This window comes from Lethenteron reissneri, chromosome 40 (assembly GCF_015708825.2).
Source record: "Lethenteron reissneri isolate LAM-NWPU_2019-01 chromosome 40, ASM1570882v1, whole genome shotgun sequence".
NCBI lineage: Eukaryota > Metazoa > Chordata > Hyperoartia > Petromyzontiformes > Petromyzontidae > Lethenteron > Lethenteron reissneri.
In genome coordinates, this window is record NC_083818.1 from 1,086,529 (window position 1) to 1,108,573 (window position 22,045).

The 22,045-nt window shown below is 54.4% G+C and overlaps 1 protein-coding gene across 4 annotated transcripts in view; it reads left to right on the top strand.

The window, feature by feature from the left end:
• The first annotated feature begins 307 nt into the window (after positions 1–307).
• The window catches only part of LOC133352505 (GDH/6PGL endoplasmic bifunctional protein-like), a 41,497-nt gene continuing 19,759 nt past the window's right edge, over positions 308–22,045 (top strand). Inside the window, exons 1-4 of one of the 4 annotated variants that reach the window (XM_061568188.1) lie at positions 308–388; positions 18,084–18,632; positions 19,856–20,054; positions 20,859–20,996. In XM_061568188.1, coding sequence (XP_061424172.1) covers positions 18,112–18,632; positions 19,856–20,054; positions 20,859–20,996 — 858 coding nt within the window. In that variant the 5' untranslated portion in view covers positions 308–388; positions 18,084–18,111. Of the gene's footprint in view, positions 389–1,535; positions 1,910–2,464; positions 2,525–18,083; positions 18,633–19,855; positions 20,055–20,858; positions 20,997–22,045 lie in introns of those variants that run through there. The other 3 variants (XM_061568187.1, XR_009756274.1, XM_061568189.1) reach the window with 3 other exon arrangements.

Consider the following 22,045-nt stretch of genomic DNA (forward strand, 5'->3'; position numbering starts at 1 on the left):
TTCACCCACTCACCCACCCACTAACTCACTCATTCATGCAGGTCACGCTGGCAAACGAGGCTACTGTGCCTTGACTTGTCTGGTGCAACAAAATCGACTTGAAACCTGAACCTTGAAATCCCGCTTGGGGGTGTGGCGGTAGGGGCCGTTGGGGGGGGGCGCGGGGTTGGGCAGTCTGGGGGGGGGGCTGTGAAGGGGGCGGGGCTAGGCATTGGGGGGAGGGGCTAATAAGGGGGTGGGGCTGGGCAGTGGGGGAGGGGCTGCAAAGGGGACGGGCCCGAGCAGTGGTTTCCCTGCAGCCCCGCCTTCCCTCGTGGCCACGTGACCACGAGGGAGTTCGGGGGCGTTGCCAACATGACGTCACTGGGACCCGGACTTCCTGCTCTGGGTAAGTAGTCGCACCACGTGGGGCGCGAAACACGTGGGCCGGATGGACGCGGCGGCGTCCGCTGTCCATATGTTAAGTTTTATTTTATTTTTAAAAATAAAAATTCTGGTCGCAATGAACCTCCTAAGCTGAGTTCGAACATTAGCCACGTGCCAACGTAGGTGGTGGCGCGTGAATATCAGAACCCTGGCCATTGACCCTGGCCATTGACCGAGCAACCTAACGTTACTACCAGCTCCCTCCGCAGGAATGTGTTAAAGTACAACCATAACCACAATCATATAAACAGAAATCTGCATTGATTTATATGAAGACAAGTCCAGATATTGTGGGCAAATTGTTTTTATTTACATAGCATTGCAATTATTTTTTATAGCAATATATTGGGGGGGACATTTTCAGCATATTTGAATATTGGGGGGGGGGGGTGGTCGTAATTATAATGTATATAAATATATATTGGGGAGGGGGGTTGTGTCCCCCCCCCCCCCACCCAATATATAGTATAATTACGGCCTTTCATCAATCAAGCACACGACACGTGCTGATGGGTGGGCGCGCAGGAGATGAACTGCAGCGAGTAATAAACACGATGAACCTCATGGCGGGATCCCGGGGTCCCCGAATAAACGGAAGTCAAAATCGTAATTGATTGTTGTCGACTCCGTCCCACCGCGCCTGGCGCAGATCGTTCTGGCGTGTCGTGTCCAAGCGCAGCAGCAGCGAGGACGAATGCGCAGGAGAAACACAACTGTGACACTTTGATGAGCGCATCGTGTAGAGCTCGTCGAGAGGGACAGATCGCCGTGTCGTTCGCCTTCGACAGACAGAATGATGTCGCAGCGCAGTCGATGCGAGAGCCGGGGGCTTAAGGGACCCCCGGCGGTCCCGCCACGAGGTTCAGATGTTGAATTCATTTGGTGGACTGCTGCTCCACGATCCCACGTGTCTGGGCTCCGGGCCTTCCGACAACCCGCGCCGACCAGCGTGGTGAAGTATGGTCAAATGTTTTCCCCACGACGAGAACGGCTTTTCGTCGGGGGGGGGAGGGGGGGTTCGGGAGTGCTCATCCAGCAGTGGATTTGACAACTCCGCGTGTGTCCACGGAGACTCCCTAAAGCACGTGGCCTTCAAAGGACAGTAGCAGCAGCATAAATAGGTGACGATGATGTGCAATGAAGAAGGGTCGTACTGGCTTTTTGTGTTTAGTTTGGTGTCCTTACCGATTAGCATGGTTGGCTACGTAGGGTACGAAGGAAATTCAACGCACACGGTGTTGCTATTCAAACTATTACTACATTTTAAAGATATTTTATCATGTAAGGCTCCAATGAGCTGTAGAGCACCTTTTCAGAAGCGACCTGGCCACAAATGAAAGCCCAACGAGAAGTGGCTTATCGTGCGGAAATGCATAGCAGCCAAAAATTACTCTTAAGCGCTTGTTTTTATAATGTGGAGGGACAAACCCGGAGGACCTGGAGAAAATTCCACGCAACCACGGGGAGAGAGCAAGAGACAGAGGTACACCACTCCAAAATATACAGCAGCAGGCGTCGGGATCTAACCTACGAACTCCTGCATACCAGGCGAGGGAGTTAGCATCTCCTGGCCACCGTGATGATGATGAGAGACACGGAAACTCCAAATATACAGCAGCAGGCGTCCTCAGGGTAGGGATCTAACCCACGAACTCCTGCATACCAGGCGAGGGAGTTAGCATCTCCTGGCCACCGTGATGATGATGAGAGACACGGAAACTCCAAATATACAGCAGCAGGCGTCCTCAGGGTAGGGATCTAACCCACGAACTCCTGCATACCAGGCGAGGGAGTTAGCATTTCCTGGCTACCGTGGCATCCAATGGTGGCGATCGGTGATGCCGAATTGTGCGCATCACTGCCAACGCTGCCCCCCCCCACCACCACCAACCACCAAATATAAGGGTTCAACATCGAGTTGTAGCCCCGCAAAGAACCTGCGTCAGACCCGCACAGATCTTAATCTATGCTTGCAAAAATATAAAGGGGCCAACTTTAACCCGGTTCAATAAAAGTTGCGTTAATCATTTGAAGCGTCACGTGGTGCGCGTGGCGTTTTGTAGACCTTGGTGTGCCTGGTTCCCGATCTTCGTGTCAGGTAAGCAACGTGGCCCTTTGAGATCCCCCCCAACCCCGCTTTGTGATTTGTAATTGGTAAACTATGTTTGATTTTTTTCACGCAGAGACCGAATCGTGCTGATGAACACGAATAAGCCAATTTACAGATGTGTAACCCGTACGCGTGTTAAATAAATAAATAAGAGTGTAAATGTTGGCGTTTGTTTTTTGCTTAAAATTAAGTTTGCGCATTTCCACCCTGCAATCTCCTGTAACTGATGCCACTACTCACGGCGTTGCGCTGTGATCTCTTGATTCTCTATGTAACTCTATGGCTCTGTCTAACTCTATGGATCTCTGTGTCACTCTATGGATCTCTGTGTCACTCTGTGAGTCTCTATGTAACTCTATGGCTCTCTGTAACTCTATGTTACTCTGAGTCTCTATGTAACTCTGGCTCTCTGTGTGACTCTATGGATCTCTATGTAACTCTATGACTCTGTGTAACTCTATGGATCTCTGTGTCACTCTGTGAGTCTCTGTGTAACTCTGGCTTTGTGTAACTCTATGGATCTCTGTGTCACTATGTGAGTCTCTATGTAGCTCTATGGCTCTGTGTAACTCTATGGATCTCTGTGTCACTCTGTGAGTCTCTATGTAACTCTATAGCTGTTGTAGGGGTCGCTAGCCCCCGAGATCCCTCCCTCGATAATGTTAACGGCCGGGCTAGCATCATCAATCGCCCCCCCGCTGCTAAGCGAACCGCTGCTAAGTTCCTCACCCATGGGGTGGGAGCCGTCGCCCGAGGATTCCACTCCACCGCGGGTCCGCGTAGCAGGCATGGTTAATTACGTACGCGCACACCCACACACACAGCTCCGTACGGCACTCACTCTTGCGCTTCTCTGCGCCGCGCTGGCCGCTCACGTTACAATCGCGCACCTGGGGTACGCCGATTTCGCACGACGAGAGCTTACGCCTACACCGTACTACACGCGTTCACACTTATAACACGTAACGAGCACACGCAAGCGGGGCACACGCCGACACAACGACTAAAGTCGCCGCCGCCGTGCGCGCGAGATAAACCGTACAACAATGCGCAGCCGATTACGCTATGATCGCGCACCTGGGGGACGCCGATTACGCACGCTGCGAGCTTACGCACACACAGTACCACACGCGTTCCCACACGCTCACACTGCACGACAAGATCACGCGAGACCACGCTTCGCTATTAATGATTTATTATATGCCACCTGCGAATTGATGTGGAATCAGTGAGTCGACGAGGCTGGCCTATTCCACTAAACCTGTACCTATTCCCTATTTATCGGCTTACGATACCCTACTTCACCTCCCCACTCACTGTTTGGTGCCCGCGGAGGTTCGCTGCTCTCTGCGCTAACAGCGTACCTCGATGCGTCGCACGGACGTCCGGGTCGCTGGCTGGAAGTCCTGCTGGTCCGCTGGCCTGGAGAGAAGAGAGCGATTTCCCCTCTGCGCTCCTCTATTTATCCTCCCTACCTCCCAAAGGGGATGCTGCGCTGAACAATGGGCTCGTGCACCCCAAGCCCGCGCACGGCAGTCCCCAGGCGCTGTTGATATGCTAATCAGTGTGCTGCGTGCAAGGCGTAAATCCTAATTACTCCCTTACCCTTCCTACCAATGGGGCTTGCGCGCTCAAGCGCAATTATCCCAACCCTCCATGACTATGCGCAACAGCCCCTGTGACCCCGCTATTCATGCTGTCTCGTGCCTCCCCTGCTTGCCCCGTCGACTCGTGGGGGTGTGTGTGGGGGGAAATGCGCCTCAACCGCGGTGGCCGAATGCCCCACGCCGCGACCACACCATATTAAGGCCGGCAGCAGCGCCGCGGTACCACGTAGCACGGGGGAGGTCATCCAATTCCCTGATCGCCGGAAACCGTGAGAATTAATCCCGATAAGGGTCTCTCGGATAAAAACCGGTCGATCAGGTAACCTTCCCTTCCAGCTCTATGGGGGGGGGGGGGGGATGCGTGCGGGTGTGTGCTTATGTGGGGCGGGTGATGGGGGGCAGTGCGGTGGGGGAAGCCGGGCGGCTCCCTGGTTCGGCAGAGCGGCCCCGTCGTTGTGGCACCACATAGCCCCCCGGGGTGCCAGTCCCCGTCCCGGGTTGACTGGAGCACCTCGCCTGGGTTGCCCCCACGAGGTATCGCCGCGGGGTCCGCGGGATTCGCCCGGCCCTTGTGGCTGGCCTCGGGGGTGGCGGCTCCGTCTCCTGGGGCTCCGGCGGTGGTCTCCTCCTCCATTCCAACGGCTCCCCTCGGCCTCTGGCACCTGCGGGCTGGGGAACAAACTCAGAGGCGGTGGGGTTTAAGGGTCGCCGTCCTCGTCGCCCCCGGCCCCGCCCGGGGCCCCTCGGAGCCCGGGGCTCCGTGGGGCCCATGTACTGCGCGAGGCCCCCGGGCACGGGGGGTGGGGGGACCCCGGGGTTTCGGGGTACTTGGACGGCGGGGCTCCCCCCCTCGGGGGCTGCTCGCCACGGCTTCAGTCGGCGGATGTTGACCACCATCTCCCGGCCCCTCTCTCCTCCCTGAATCAGCACCGTCCATGGTGAGATCTGCCGTCTCACAATCCAGGGTCCTCGCCAGTAGGTGGTCAGCTTCCCCACCTGTCCGGCACCGACGCGGGGAGTGTACAGCCACACCTCGGAGCCCGCAGTGTAGAAGGGGGGCTCCATACGGGGTCGGGCGCCCTGCTCTTGCCGCTGGTGCGCGGCCTCTCCGTGCGGGCAGGCTCGGCCCCTGGCCCCTCGCAGGGTCTCCAGCAAGTGCTCCACGGGGTGGCTCCCTTCCTCCCGTTGCGGCGGAGGAACACCGAACAGCAGATCTGCGGGCAGGCGAGACTCGCGACCAAACATCATTAGGAACGGGGTCTGTCCTGTAGAGGTGTGAACGGCGGTGGTGTAGGCGAACAGGGCATAGGGAAGGTGTTCGTCCCAGTCCTGTTGATTCGCGGCCGCCATGCGTTTAAGCTTCCCGGCCAGAGTCTGGTTCATCCTCTCTACCATCCCGTTCGCCTGGGGGTGATACGCCGTGGTTCGGTCCTTCTGGATCCCGAACTCTCGGCACAGCGCCTGAAATAATTCGGCCTCGAATTCACTACCCTGGTCGGTAATGACTCGTTCGGGGATCCCGCACTTAAGTACATAGTTTTCCACGAAGGCCCGGGCCACTACAAGGGCTGTTTTATCTGGGATAGCCACCGCCACGGGGTAGCGGGTGAAGTATTCCACCGCTACGAGAATATATCGGTTGCCCCGGTGGGATCGTGGAAAGGGCCCCTGCAGGTCGATTCCGACCAACTGATTCGTCCGACTGACTCGGAACGGCCTCAGGGGTACCTGGTACCTCGCCGGCTTTTGCCCACACTGCTGACAGGCCCGGCAGCCCTGCACCCAGGCGGCCACATCTTGTGCCAATTTGGGCCAGAGATACTGGCGACGCAGGGTCTCCCGGGTGCGCCGTTCCCCATCATGGCCCCCGAGTGGGTGGTCATGCACCAGCCGTAGCAGCTGGGGTCGCACCTGGGCAGGAACACAGATGCCCCCCGGCTGGCCGGCCTCGGTTAACTCCCGTACCACTCCGTTCCGCACACACAACCGGGCATACAAACCGCTCCAGGGTCCTGGTAGGGCGCTCTTTTCCTCCCGCAGTGCCGCCTCCACTGCCGCCAGATCCGGATCTCGCTGCTGGGTCTGTCTCAGCTGCTCGTCGTTTAGGCCCGGGAAGGCGCAGCCGACGTCCTCCTGGATCCGTCCGATCGGGTCCCGAGCCGCGGGTCCCGCGCTTGCCGGGCGGTCGACGGGATCCTCAGTGCCACCTGTGAGGGTTTCTGTGGCGCACACTGCACTCTCCCTCGCTGGGGGGGGGTCAGTGGCCGCGGCCTCTCGGGGGTCCGTTGCCTGCCGGCAGCGTCCCGCCGTGAAACACGGGCAGGCCTCCTCCGCCCTCGTCTCGGCGTACACCGTGGGTCGCCTCGATAAGGCGTCCGCGTTTGCATGCGTCCGGCCAGCCCGATACTCGATTTGCAGGTTGTACTCCTGCAACTGCGCCAACCACCGGGCCATCTGCCCCCGCGGCTCCTTGAATGTAAGAAGAAACTGCAGAGCATAATGGTCAGTGCGTACGCGACATCTCCTGCCGTACAAATACGGTCGGAACTGTTTGCATGCGAAAATCACGGCGTACAACTCTTGGCGGGTCACGCAATAGTTCAGCTCGGCCCCACTCAAGGTCCGGCTGGCGTACGCGATGACTCGTTCCGCCCCATCCTGTACCTGTGACAACACCGCGCCCAGCCCGCTGCTGCAGGCGTCGGTGTCCAAAATAAAATCGGTGGTAAAATCGGGGAAAGCGAGGGTGGGGGCGTGGGTGAGGTGGTCTTTGAGAGTGGTGAAGGCCGTCTGGCAGGCCCCCGTCCACTGGTAGGGGTGCTTAGGGGAGGTGAGTTGGGTGAGGGGGCGTGCAATCTCGCTGAATCCCTTTACAAATCGACGATAATAGGTGGCGAGCCCCAAAAATGATCTGATCTCCGTCAGATTCCTTGGCCGTGGCCACTCCACTACGGCGCGTACCTTCTCCGGATCGGTGCGCACGCCTGCCTCGCTGACGCGATGCCCGAGGTACCCCACCTCGCGTTGTGCGATGTAACACTTACGTGGCTTGAGCTTGAGATGAGCCGCTCGCAGCCGCTGGAACACCTCTCGAAGCCTGGACCAATGCTCAGACAAAGATCTACTGAACACTATCACATCGTCCAAGTAAATCAGGCACTGTTCCCACTGCAAGCCCCGCATCACCAACTCCATCAACCGCTGGAACGTCGCGGGCGCGTTAGTGAGTCCGAACGGCAACACTCGAAACTCAAACAGGCCCATCGGGGTGGTGAATGCTGTTTTTGGCCGATCCTCCTCCGTCATCTCCACCTGCCAGTAACCGGACGCCAGATCGAGGGTGGAAAAATACCGCGCTCCTGCGAGACTGTCGAAGGTGTCGTCGATGCGGGGTATGGGGAAGGCATCGCCGAGCGTGACTGCGTTTAGTTTACGGTAATCGACGCAGAATCGGGTTGACCCATCCTTTTTCGTTACTAGTACCACCGGGGCTGACCAGGGGCTCGCCGAGGGCTGAATTATGTTATCGCGAAGCATGTCCCCAACTGCCTCTTTGATTTGGACGCGTTCGGGTGCGCCCACTCGGTACGCAGGGAGTTTGATGGGTCGGGCTGCACCGGTGTCAATTTGATGCTTAACAAGGTCGGTCCGACCCACGTCCGAGTCGTGTTCGCTGAACACGTCGGCATACTCCCGCAGTAACTCGCGCAGCCGATCGGCCTCTCCCTTAGGTAAGTCCGCCCATGGTACATGTAACGCGTCGAGCAGGGGAACGACCTCGGCTCGGGGAGTCGGGCCGACTCGCCAGGCCAGGTCCTGCTCACCCTCAGGACGACCGGGGTCCTCAGCCCAGAGTGCGAACACCGAGTCGTTAGAGTGGCGTGCGTGCAGGGGGTGTACTGTGGCTATCGGGGTGCGCCGTCGCAGTATCGCGGGGGTATTGTGGGGGTTAAACATCCGCATAAACAATCGGTCCCCATCTGCGTTTACCAACGTGGCGGATCCCACAACCCCATACCGTTTTGCCAACTCCGGGTGAGGAGTTAGCATTACCTCCCCTGATGGTCGGAGCGCGGGGTCGGTGGGGGATGTTGCCACCGGCACCAGCATCTCGGTGAGCGGGCCGATGGTGACTGCCGTCGTCAGGATAGCGGCCACAGGTGCAAAGCGGCGGCGCGTCGGTTCTCGTCCCAGGAACGGTATCCGCTCGCCGTTGCTCTCCATGGTGGCGCATCGCTGGCGGGGTTGCACGTTGAGTCCCAGCCGTTCTAAGAGGTCGGTACCTGCGATACACTCGTGACACAACGCACTCGACACGTAGAACTCCTGCGTGCACACCTGGCTGCCTATGCGGACCTCTAGGGTGGCTCTCCCCAGCAGCCCCATTCCGGCTCCGCTCGCCGTGTGCAGCGCGCGGTCCGGTGCCTGCAGGTGACGCACGTCGACCCCGATCGCGCTGCAGTGCGCTGCGCTCACGAGCGAGGCCACCGCCCCCGTGTCCAGCAGGATTCGGGTACGCACTCCGTTTACCTCCCCTTCCACCAGCGACGTGGCCCCCGTGATCCCCGCCACCAGCTCCCGCAGCCAGTCGCCAGGAGTCACCGTTTCTGTGGGCGTTGTTGCTGGAACCTGTGTGGAGATCACTCGCTCGCCATTATTCTCACAGCTTGTTTGTGTCGGGGCTACGTCGATTTCACCCCCCGGTGGTCCCCTCTCTAGGGGGGCCTTAGTGTTTGACCTTAGCTCTTGTCTAGCTCGGGCGACCTGAGGACAGTCCCTCACTAGATGCCCTCGGCGATCGCACATATAACATGCCCGGGGAGGGGTGGCGGCTCCGTAATGGGCTCTCTGCCCACTCCCTCCTCCCCCAGTGCGCTGCTGCTCATACTCTGCTTCTAGTCGCGCTATCCTTCCAGTTAGCCCTCCTACCGTGGAGTCTAGTTCCCCCATCTCGGATCGGATGGTCTCAACGGAGGATTGCAGTTGGGTCATATTTTTATTTGCTTCCTCGCGTACCTGGGTTACCCTTTCACCTACGTGAGTTACCCTCTCACCTACTTGGGTTATCATATCTCCCATGCCGGCCTGTAACCCGGCTACCCACCCCGGGGTCGTCTCGCTGGGTCTCTGTGGCTCTCTTTCCCGGCCCCTTACCGTCCTCGCGAGCTCCTGTCCCTCCTCCTCGTCTTCCGAGAGCAGGCTCGCAATGGCGCGCTCTCGTCCCAGCCCCCGGAGCTGCGCGCGTTCGCTGTGAATTCTTTCACACTTACGTGCGCGCTCGACAAGGGTGTTAAACGGAAGACGTGGGCAGCTCATGTCTGGCTGCCACCACGCCGTGCGAGACAGGTACCGCTGGATTTTCTCGGCGGCCAGTTCCTCAATAACATCAGTTGCGTACCCCGGGCGTGCGATCTTTGTTAACTCGCGCACATCCTCGGCGTAATCACGTATATCTTCGCCGGGTTGGCGACGGCGCGCCTCTAAGGCCGATTTTGCTTCCTCCTCGTCACGCGTGCCAAAACGCTGATCGAGTCGGCGCATCAGCTCCTCTAGCTGTGTCTGTGCGCCCGCGGGTAACGCTTCTACAAAATCGGCTGCCCGCCCATCAAGATTCATATTAAGTTGACGTACTGCCTGCGCGTCCGTCCATCCATTAATTTCCTTGGCCCCTAAGAGATTGCGGGCGAATGCCTTCCACGAAGGGGCCCCCCGGCCGGTAAATATTAGTCTTATTTTAGCGTGAGGTAACGCGGGGGTCCGTACCGCTTCCGACACCAATTTGTAGGGGTCGCTAGCCCCCGAGATCCCTCCCTCGATAATGTTAACGGCCGGGCTAGCATCATCAATCGCCCCCCCCGCTGCTAAGCGAACCGCTGCTAAGTTCCTCACCCATGGGGTGGGAGCCGTCGCCCGAGGATTCCACTCCACCGCGGGTCCGCGTAGCAGGCATGGTTAATTACGTACGCGCACACCCACACACACAGCTCCGTACGGCACTCACTCTTGCGCTTCTCTGCGCCGCGCTGGCCGCTCACGTTACAATCGCGCACCTGGGGTACGCCGATTTCGCACGACGAGAGCTTACGCCTACACCGTACTACACGCGTTCACACTTATAACACGTAACGAGCACACGCAAGCGGGGCACACGCCGACACAACGACTAAAGTCGCCGCCGCCGTGCGCGCGAGATAAACCGTACAACAATGCGCAGCCGATTACGCTATGATCGCGCACCTGGGGGACGCCGATTACGCACGCTGCGAGCTTACGCACACACAGTACCACACGCGTTCCCACACGCTCACACTGCACGACAAGATCACGCGAGACCACGCTTCGCTATTAATGATTTATTATATGCCACCTGCGAATTGATGTGGAATCAGTGAGTCGACGAGGCTGGCCTATTCCACTAAACCTGTACCTATTCCCTATTTATCGGCTTACGATACCCTACTTCACCTCCCCACTCACTGTTTGGTGCCCGCGGAGGTTCGCTGCTCTCTGCGCTAACAGCGTACCTCGATGCGTCGCACGGACGTCCGGGTCGCTGGCTGGAAGTCCTGCTGGTCCGCTGGCCTGGAGAGAAGAGAGCGATTTCCCCTCTGCGCTCCTCTATTTATCCTCCCTACCTCCCAAAGGGGATGCTGCGCTGAACAATGGGCTCGTGCACCCCAAGCCCGCGCACGGCAGTCCCCAGGCGCTGTTGATATGCTAATCAGTGTGCTGCGTGCAAGGCGTAAATCCTAATTACTCCCTTACCCTTCCTACCAATGGGGCTTGCGCGCTCAAGCGCAATTATCCCAACCCTCCATGACTATGCGCAACAGCCCCTGTGACCCCGCTATTCATGCTGTCTCGTGCCTCCCCTGCTTGCCCCGTCGACTCGTGGGGGTGTGTGTGGGGGGAAATGCGCCTCAACCGCGGTGGCCGAATGCCCCACGCCGCGACCACACCATATTAAGGCCGGCAGCAGCGCCGCGGTACCACGTAGCACGGGGGAGGTCATCCAATTCCCTGATCGCCGGAAACCGTGAGAATTAATCCCGATAAGGGTCTCTCGGATAAAAACCGGTCGATCAGGTAACCTTCCCTTCCAGCTCTATGGGGGGGGGGGGGGGATGCGTGCGGGTGTGTGCTTATGTGGGGCGGGTGATGGGGGGCAGTGCGGTGGGGGAAGCCGGGCGGCTCCCTGGTTCGGCAGAGCGGCCCCGTCGTTGTGGCACCACACTGTCTGTGTGACTATGGATCTCTGTGTGACTCTGTGAGTCTCTGTGTAACTCTATGGATCTCTGTGTAACTCTGTGAGTCTCTATGTAACTCTGGCTCTCTGTGTGACTCTATGGATCTCTGTGTCACTCTGTTAGTCTCTGTGTAACTTTATGGATCTCTGTGTCACTCTGTGAGTCTCTGTGTAACTCTATGGATCTCTGTGTCACTCTGTGAGTCTGTATGTAATTATATGGCTCTCTGTGTAACTCCATGGATTTCCGTGTCACTCTGTGAGTCTCTATGTAACGCTATGGATCTCTGTGTAATTCTATGGCTCTCTGTGTAACTCTGTGAGTCTCTGTGTAACTCTATGGCTCTGTGTGACTCTATGGATCTCTGTGTCACTCTGTTAGTCTCTGTGTAACGGTATGGATCTCTGTGTCACTCTGTGAGTCTCTGTGTAACTCTGGATCTCTGTGTCACTCTGAGTCTCTAAGTAACTTTATCGCTCTGTGTGACTATGGATCTCTCTGTCACTGTGAGTCTCTCTGTAACTCTATGGCTCTCTGTGTAACTCTGTGAGTCTCTAAGTAACTTTATCGCTCTGTGTGACTATGGATCTCTCTGTCACTGTGAGTCTCTCTGTGTAACTCTATGGACATCTGTGTTACTCTGTGAGTCTCTATGTAACTCTGTGGATCTCTGTGTAACTCTATGGATCTCTGTGTCACTCTGTGAGTCTCTATGTAACTATATGGCTCTCTGTGTCACTCTGTGAGTCTTTATGCAACTCTATGGCTCTCTGTGTCACTCTGTGAGTCTCTATGTAACTCTGTGGCTCTCTGTGTCACTGTGAGTCTCTATGTAACTCTATGGCTCTCTGTGTCACTCTGTGAGTCTCTATGTAACTCTATGGATCTCTGTGTAACTCTATGGCTCTCTGTGTCACTCTGTGAGTCTCTATGTAACTCTATGGATCTGTGTCACTCTGAGTCTCTATGCAACTCTATGGCTCTGTGTCACTCTGTGAGTCTCTGTGTAACTCTATGGCTCTGTAACTCTATGGATCTCTGTGTCACTCTGTGAATCTCTATCTGACTCTATGGCTCTCTAACTCTATGGATGTATGTGTCGCTCTGTGAGTCTCTATGTGACTTTATGGTTCTCTGTGTCACTCTGTGAGTCTCTGTGTAACTCTATGGCTCTGTCTAACTCTATGGATCTCTGTGTCACTCTGTGAGTCTTTGTGACTTTATGGCTCTCTGTGTCACTTTGTGAGTCTCTGTGTAACTCTATCGCTCTGTGTAACTCTATGGATCTCTGTGTCACTCTGAGTCTCCGTGTAATTCTATGGCTCTGCGTAACTCTATGGATCTCTGTGTCACTCTGTGAGTCTCTATTTGACTCTATGGCTCTGTCCAACTCTATGGATCTCTGTGTCACTCTCATGGGTGGCCCTAGATGAGCTGCCAGCAACTGGCGCCCCCTTAAGGTGAACCTTGCAATCGGCACCCCACCCCCACATTTTTATTATTACAAATCCAAAATCATCCATGACGCTATCCTGCTTTGACCTCCATGACCACCACGTCCAATATAGAAATAACTAAGACAACTCTTTAATTAACTTCAACCGGGAATTACACAATCCTCCGAATAAAAAAAACACTGTGCTCATAAAACATAACTTGTCTCGCATTAAGTTTTGAGAAATGAATTATAATTAATTTTCCCTCCGTACGCGCACGGGAATTGAAATAATTTCATCTTCATATTCTTGGTTCTTTCGGTAAAGTCACGTAGAAGGGAAACAATGAAATGATTTTAAAAAATATTTTATTTGATTGTTTATTGTTTTCCTTCTACGTGACTTTACCGAAAGAACCTAGAATATGAATCCCTGCAGTCACGAAAGCTTTAAATCTAAATTTAATTCCATCTTCGTTATTTTATTTGTATTTTTAATTTGTATTTCACCCTCGAATTGGGCACCCCACTTAACTTGGCGCCTTCGTTCGCCTGTATAGGCCGCTCCTGGTCACTCTGTGAGTCTCTGTGTAACACTGTGTGTCTCTAAGTAACTCGATGTGTCTCTATAAGTCTTATGCGTCTCTATGTGACTATGTCTCCATGTAACTCAGCGAGTCTTTACATAACTCTGGATATCTCTATGTAACTATAAGTCTGGATGCAATGCTATGGATGTGTGTGTAACTGAATTTCATTGTAACTGTATGCGTCTCTGTAACTACGTCTCTATGCAACTTTCTGGATCTCTATTAAACTCTATGTGCCTCTATGCGACTCTTATGTGTCTATGTAAATATATAGCTCTGTGTAACTCCGTGGATATCTATATAGCTCTGAGGATCTATGTAACTGTGGATATCTTAATATAACTCTATGAGTCTCTATGCAACTTTATGGATCTCTATGTAACTCTATGGGTCTTTATGTAACTTCATGCATCTCTGTGCAACTCTATGGATCTCTGTGTAACTCTATGTATCTCTGTGTAACTCTATGTATCTCTGTGTAACTCTAGGGATCTCTATGTAACTCTGTGTAACTGCAGTGTCCTGTAACTGCCACCACTGCTGACGGTCTAGGGCTGTGGTCGTCCTTGCAATAGGCATATGCCCGAAACGTCATCTCTTACACGTTTTACATTTCAAGTCCGCACAGCTCATAACACAATCTGCTGGCCACAAGTGAAATGCCTTTCCGAAGCTTGGGAATTGAAGATGCAATTTTAACTGATATACTTTATTTATTTAAGGGATGCCAGGGTGATGAGATGTTAACTACCTCGCCTGATACACAGGAGGTTGGGGGTTCGATCCCGACCCTGACGCCTGCTGCTGTATACAGTGAGGGAAATAAGTTTTTGATCCCCTGCTGATTTTGTACGTTTGCCCACTGACAAAGAAATGATCAGTCTATAATTTTAATGGTAGGTTTATTTAAACAGTGAGAGACAGAATAAAAACTAAAAATCCAGAAAAACACATGTCAAAAATTGTATAAATTGATTTGCATTTTAATAAGGGAAATAAGTATTTGACCCCTCTGCAAAACATGACTTAGTACTTCGTGGCAAACCCTTGTTGGCAATCACAGAGGTCAGACGTTTCTTGTAGTTGGCCACCAGGTTTGCACACATCTCAGGAGAGATTTTGTCCCACTCCTCTTTGCAGATCTTCTCCAAGTCATTAAGGTTTCGAGGCTGACGTTTGCCAATTCGAACCTTCAGCTCCCTCCACAGATTTTCTATGGAATTAAGGTCTGGAGACTGGCTAGGCCACTCCAGGACCTTAATGTGCTTCTTCTTGAGCCACTCCTTTGTTGCCTTGGCCGTGTGTTTTGGGTCATTGTCATGCTGTAATACCCATCCACGACCCATTTTCAATGCCCTGGCTGAGGGAAGGAGGTTCTCACCCAAGATTTGATGGTACATGGCCCCGTTCATCGTCCCTTTGATGCGATGAAGTTGTCCTGTCCCCTTAGCAGAAAAACACCCCCAAAGCATAATGTTTCCACCTCCATGTTTGACGGTGGGGTTGGTGTTCTTGGGGTCATAGGCAGCATTCCTCCTCCAAACACGGCGAGTCGAGTTGATGCCAAAGAGCTCCATTTTGGTCTCATCTGACCACAACACTTTCACCCAGTTGTCCTCTGAATCATTCAGATATCCATTGGCAAACTTCAGACGGGCATGTATATGTGCTTTCTTGAGCAGGGGGACCTTGCGGGCGCTGCAGGATTTCAGTCCTTCACGGCGTAGTGTGTTGCCAACTGTTTTCATGGTGACTATGGTCCCAGCTGCCTTGAGACCAAGATTCTCCCGTGTAGTTCTGGGCTGATTCCTCACCGTTCTCATGATCATTGCAACTCCACGAGGTGAGATCTTGCATGGAGCCCCAGGCCGAGGGAGATTGACAGTTCTTTTTGTTTCTTCCATTTGCGAATAATCGCACCAACTGTTGTCACCTTCTCACCAAGCTGCTTGGCGATGGTCTTGTAGCCCATTCAAGCCTTTGTAGGTCTACAATCTTCTCCCTGACATCCTTGGAGAGCTCTTTGGTCTTGGCCATGGTGGAGAGTTTGGAATCTGATCGATTGATTGCTTCTGTGAACAGGTGTCTTTTATACAGGTAACAAGCTGAGATTATGAGCACTCCCTTTAGGAGTGTGCTCCTAATCTCAGCTCGTTACCTGTATAAAAGACACCTGGGAGCCAGAAATCTTTCTGATTGAGAGTGGGTCAAATACTTATTTCCCTCATTAAAATGCAAATCAATTTATAACATTTTTGACATGCGTTTTTCTGGATTTTGTTGTTGTTGTTCTGTCTCTCACTGTTCAAATAAACCTACCATTAAAATTATAGACTGATCATTTTTTGTCAGTGGGCAAACGTACAAAATCAGCAGGGGATCAAATACTTTTTTCCCCGGAGTTTGCGTGTATCTCTCTTCATCCATGTGGTGACGTGGATTTTTTCTCCGGGTCCTCCGGGTTTTCCCTCCACATTTAGAAACACGCGCTTAGACTATTTAGATTATTTTGTGCTGCTATAAATGTCCAAATGCTGGGCCACTTGGTTGAGCTGTCATTTGTGGCCAGGTCGCTTCTGAGAAATAAGTTAACACCTCAGTGGGCTTTGCCTGGTATGATGGAGATGGTTTAGTGTTGTATTTGTTTGTGTTTGGGTGATTTGTTTACATTTCTTGTGCTTTGCACTCCTGTCGTGTTTTTGTAACGTTCTTACCCCGTGCCCCTATGGGACCTCTGTGAAAAAGAGCTTTATAGCTCATCGGATTCCTCCTGCAGTATAAACAAATGTGATTCTGAACCACAACCCCCCGCTGACCTCGTCAAGGAGCAGAGACCATAATCGCGCGAACTCTGCTCATCCTCGCAGCAGCAGCACCAGCAGTGGCTTTTGGCTAAGCCATCGAACAAATGCGGTGGTCACTGCATCATCATCATCGCGTGGTGCTTCCAGACGCACTTCTGCAGTCGTCTGGAACGCCTCTTTTCTTCCCGTATTTTAGGAAGCAACCATTGAACTACGCACTTTTAAATCATCCAGATAAATAACTAATGTACTTCTAGAACTGCTTGTTGTTGTGTTCGGTTTTAGTGGCCCTTTCCCCTGCGCCTCCGATTTAGCACAGTCGGCTACGTACGGCACGAAAAGAAGTTTAACGTGCGTGCGTACACGTACAGCGTGTGATTGATGGGTGTGTTGAGTTTTCTTGAATTTGACCAGGGCCACGCTGCCTGTCGATGGGTTTTTTTTTGTCGTTGAGGTTTTGTGTTGCGATTAGCGGCCTTTATTTTGGTGTCAGATGATAGCCCCCCCCTCCCCCCCTGAGAATTGTCATCCCGTGCGAGTCACTTCCTGTACAGGTGAAAGAAGACTATGGCCCTTTTCTTAATCCACAAGGAAGGGTCTTTATTCCACGGCACGGGTCGACATCTTCCTTCTCGTTCTCTCTCCCGCAACACCCCGGAATCCACCTCCCGCTCCCTCTGCTGACCTCTTCCTGGCTCCGCACCTCGTCGCACTCCGTCTCCACCAATCGTCATCTTCTCTTACCCTCACCTGGCCTAACCGTCTGACCTGATGCTCACCCAACCCTCCAGCTCGTTTCCCCTTGCAATGTTCCGGCCAATCCTCTTGCTCCCTGTGCCCTTACCAATCGGAGCGTGGCGTGTTTGCACAGCCTTCTTGATTACTCTGTCCCAGGGAGCGTGTGGGACAATCACAACACAGGGACTCCTCGACTTACGAATGAGTTGGGTTCCAGAGGTCTGTTCGTTAGTCGATTTGTTCGTAAGTGTAGTGTTCTTCACGGAGGCACACACTTGACTTGGAGGCCACACGTTTATTACACAGCCCAACAGGGTTAACTACATAAACTTACACACTCTAGACCCTAACAGGGTAACTACATAACCGGGTCAGTCAGTAACGTCCTGACTGACCCACGATGCCGAGCAGAGACCGAAGATCAGAGAGACTTAGCGCCGAGGGTTGATTCCAGAGTACAGCCACGAACGCTCCCGGGACTGCCCCTTGATGCTCCTGAGCGTGGCCTCGCTCCGCCCTCGGCTACGCTTCTTCGGGATCTTTCCCAAAGAATCCCGAGCGAGCATTACGTGTCCCTCAAGCCCCCTTCGCTACCCTGTCCCGGTCACGTGCCCTCTCGGGTTCACCGAGACTCCCCCGTCCTCACTCGCCTTCTCTCAGGCCGTCACCAGGACGATGCCCCTAGGGCCCCCTCGCTTTCCGTACTCACCCTGGCCCCCGAGAGAGGTCCCAGACGCACAGTAGCACTCTTGTAACAGTGGCTGGCACTAACACCGTAGTGGCACCATTAACATCTCACTACATAAGTACAACTTTACTGTTGGCGATTCCAACACGCCGTATGGCATGTACACTAAACACGGGGAATGGCTTTAAAAGTTGTATAATCTCCTGTAGATGTAGATGCCACCGGTTCTTCACGTTCTGCAGATGTAAATGCCACCGCTGCCATCTATTGCGTGGAGGTTGAACTTATGACTTTTGGTCCGAACAGGACAGGTTTTTTCATATCTATGAAAGTTTCTAAGTCGAATGTTCATAAGTGAAGGAGTCGCTCTGTATTTTACTCGGCATGGCTCCATTTAGATTCATCGCTGCCCCCTTGTGATCCCCTTTATTGAACCAGGTGACGTCCCCGGTGAGACTTGTCGCGGATGAACAAAACCAAGAGGGAAATAACAACGAGGCGAGGACCGACATCTGGAAGCAAAGGAGGAGGAGGGGGACGAGGAGGTGACAAGAGAGCGGCAGCGGCAGCATCAGGAAGAGGAGGGACAGGAGGTGGCAGAGGAGACGTCGTCGTCACCACAATGGCGCGTTTAGCGGGGACGGCCGTGCGATGGCTTCTCGTGACCTTTGCCCTGCGCCCCCCTGTGCTGACCCAGGGTGGTCACCACAGCGTGGTGTTGCTGGGCGCCACGGGGGACCTGGCACGCCGCCACCTGTGGCCGGCGCTCTTCAGCGTCTACGCCCAGCGGGCGAGCGTGCCGGCGCCGCCACTACCAGGAGGAGACGACGGCGCGGGGGGCGGCGGGTGGCGGCGCGACACGTTCTCGTTCCACGGCGCGGCACGAGCGGAACCCGCGCAGGGGCGGCCCGCGATGTTCAGCGCGTTGGGGCCGGGGCGGCTGCGGTGCCCGCGGAGGGTGGCTCCGGCACTGTGCAGCGTCCTGAGGTCCCGTCGCTCGCCCACTCAATCGCTCCATCGCTCCATCGCTTGATCGCTCCATCGCTCTTCCGCTCGCTCTTCCGCTCGCCCGTTCGCTTGTCCTTCCGTTCGCTCGCTCCCATTGCTCACCCCCGCTCGCATACTCCCTCTGTCACTCGCCCGCTCCATCGCTCGATCGCTCCATTACTCGCCCACTAACTCGCTTGCTCTCTTCCCTGCTCGATCGCTCGCCCACTCTCTTGCTTGCTCCATCGCTCGATCACCCGCTCGATCGCTCGCCCACTCCCTTGCTTGCTCCATCGCTCGATCACTCGCCCTCTCAATTGCCCAATCGCCCGCTCGATCGTTCACCCGCTCGATCGCTTAATCGCTCGCCCGCTCGCTCGTGTGCCTCTCCGTTCACTTGTTCACCCGTTCCCGCTGATTGAGTGTAGGCTGGTTATTCTAATCGTTGAGTCCCTTCTTCGTTTGTTAACACTTCCCAACCCGTGCAGGAGACGTTAACGCATTGGCTGTGTTAACGCGTGCGGCTCTGTTAAATACTCCTAGAGATTCATAGAGACTCATAGAGACCCATACTCATAGAGATCTATCGATACACAGATACCCATAGAGACCCATAGAAACCACTTCAATGGTATGGCTTTTGTGTTTAATGTTGCGAGGCATTCCACGGCAGCATCCTGGTGGTGCTGATGCTGACGATACTGACGATGTTGCTGACGATGACGATGTTGCTGATGATGACAATGTTGATGCCGCTGACGATGTTGCTGATGATGCCGATGTTGCTGATGATGCTGCTGATGATGCTGACGATGCTGCTGAGGATAACGATGTTGCTGATGATGCTGCTGATGATGACGATGCTGACGATGTTGCTGATGATGACGATGTTGCTGATGATGCTGCTGACGACGATGTTGCTGATGATGCTGCTGACAACGATGTTGCTGATGATGCTGCTGACAATGTTGCTGATGATGACGATGTTGCTGATGATGCTGCTGACAACGATGTTGCTGATGATGCTGCTGACGATGTTGCTGATGATGACGATGTTGCTGATGATGCTGCTGACGACGATGTTGCTGATAATGCTGCTGACGATGTTGCTGATGATGACGATGTTGCTGATGATGCCGCTGACGATGTTGCTGATGATGCTGCTGACGATGTTGCTGATGATGACGATGTTGCTGATGATGCCGCTGACGATGTTGCTGCAGGCATCAGTTTGTGATGCTCACCTCGTACCACCGCCTGTCGACGGAGGGCGACTTCCTCTCGCTCTGCCGGGACTTCCTGTCGGCGCGGGCTGAGGAGGAGGGCCTCGTGGAAAGCGGGCGGCTCTTCTACCTGTCGGTGCCACCGCACGCCTACCCCGCCATCGTCGCCCACCTCCACAGGCACTGCCGCTCGCCACAGGTGAGACCGCGGGTGGATGGCGAGTGACACAATTCGTGGTGACAGAGGAGGGGCGGACAGGTGAGACGTAGGTAGACGGGTGAGATGAGACGGTAGGGAGAAATGGGTGTACAGGTGAGATTATTGGGTGAGCGGACAAAGGTGGATAAAGTGAGACCAATGTGGACAGGTGAGATGAGATGGAGGGGTGGACAGGTGAGATGAAGGGGTGCGCCTGCTGCGTGTGAAGGCCAGCACATTACTACGTGTGTGCACGTGTGTGCACGTGTGTGCACGTGTGTGCACGTGTGTGCACGTGTGTGCATGTGTGTGCATGTTGGGGAGCGGTAGTGTAGTGGTTAGCACGCTGCGCTACGAACACGGCAACCCGAATTTGATTCCCGATCACGGCCACCACCAGTGACGATTATTTGGTGGGGAGACATCGTTGCTGGGGAGACAAAGATGACCGGGCGTGGTGTTGGCCACCCACCCCTTCGTGTGCGGTGCCGGCCTTTGTAGGTGCTTATTAACAGCACTTGCCCCAACAGCCTGTTAAGGCTATCCGGGGGATCTTTATCTTTGTTTCTGCATGTATGTGGGAAGTGTTAGCGTAACGGTCAGCGCACTGCACTATAAATCCGTAGAACCCAGTTCGATTCCGGTGCGGTGCATGAACTTCACCACTGGGGAGACAAAGGCGGCCAGGCGTGGTGTTGGCCACCCACCCCCTGGGCCTTTTGCAGGTGTTCCACGCTCACAGCGCTGGCCCTAACGGTCCGTTTCGGCTGTGCGGGTTGACCGCGCGCGCGTGCGTGCACCCAGCCCGGCGCGTGGCTGCGCGTGCTGCTGGAGAAGCCGTTTGGACGGGACCTGGCGTCGTCGCGGGAGCTTGTGGCGTCGCTCGCCGGCTCGTTGCATCACGACGAGCTTCACCTCATCGACCACTACCTCGCCAAGCCGGTGCGCAACTCCGCCTTGCCACGCCCGGGGGGGCGGGCAGGCCCATCCGGCGGTGTCGTCGAGCCGTTTACGCGTTTAGTGGTTTACGTGTGGTTGTTGTGGTCTACGTGTGTGGTTGTTGAGGTCTACGTGTGGTTGTTGAGGTCTACGTGTGTGGTTGTTGAGGTCTATGTGTGGTTGTTGAGGTCTACGTGTGTGGTTGTTGAGGTCTATGTGTGGTTGTTGAGGTCTACGTGTGGTTGTTGAGGTCTACATGTGGTTGTTGTGGTCTACGTGTGGTTGTTGAGGTCTACGTGTGGTTGTTGTGGTCTACGTGTGTGGTTGTTGTGATCTACGTGTGTGGTTGTTGTGGTCTACGTGTGGTTGTTGTAGTCTACGTGTGTGGTTGTTGTGATCTACGTGTGTGGTTGTTGTGGTCTACGTGTGTGGTTGTTGTGATCTACGTGTGTGGTTGTTGAGGTCTACGTGTGGTTGTTGTGGTCTACGTGTGTGGTTGTTGTGATCTACGTGTGTGGTTGTTGTGGTCTACGTGTGGTTGTTGAGGTCTACGTGTGTGGTTGTTGTGGTCTACGTGTGGTTGTTGAGGTCTACGTGTGGTTGTTGTGGTCTATGTGTGTGGTTGTTGAGGTCTACGTGTGGTTGTTGTGGTCTACGTGTGTGGTTGTTGAGGTCTACGTGTGGTTGTTGTGGTCTACGTGTGTGGTTGTTGAGGTCTACGTGTGTGGTTGTTGTGGTCTACGTGTGTGGTTGTTGAGGTCTACGTGTGGTTGTTGTGGTCTACGTGTGTGGTTGTTGAGGTCTACATGTGTGGTTGTTGTGGTCTACGTGTGTGGTTGTTGAGGTCTACGTGTGGTTGATGAGGTCTATGTGTGGTTGTTGAGGTCTACGTGTGTGGTTGTTGTGGTCTACGTGTGGTTTATGAGGTCTATGTGTGGTTGTTGAGGTCTACGTGTGTGGTTGTTGAGGTCTACGTGTGTGGTTGTTGAGGTCTACGTGTGTGGTTGTTGAGGTCTACGTGTGGTTGTTGTTGTGGTCTACGTGTGTGGTTG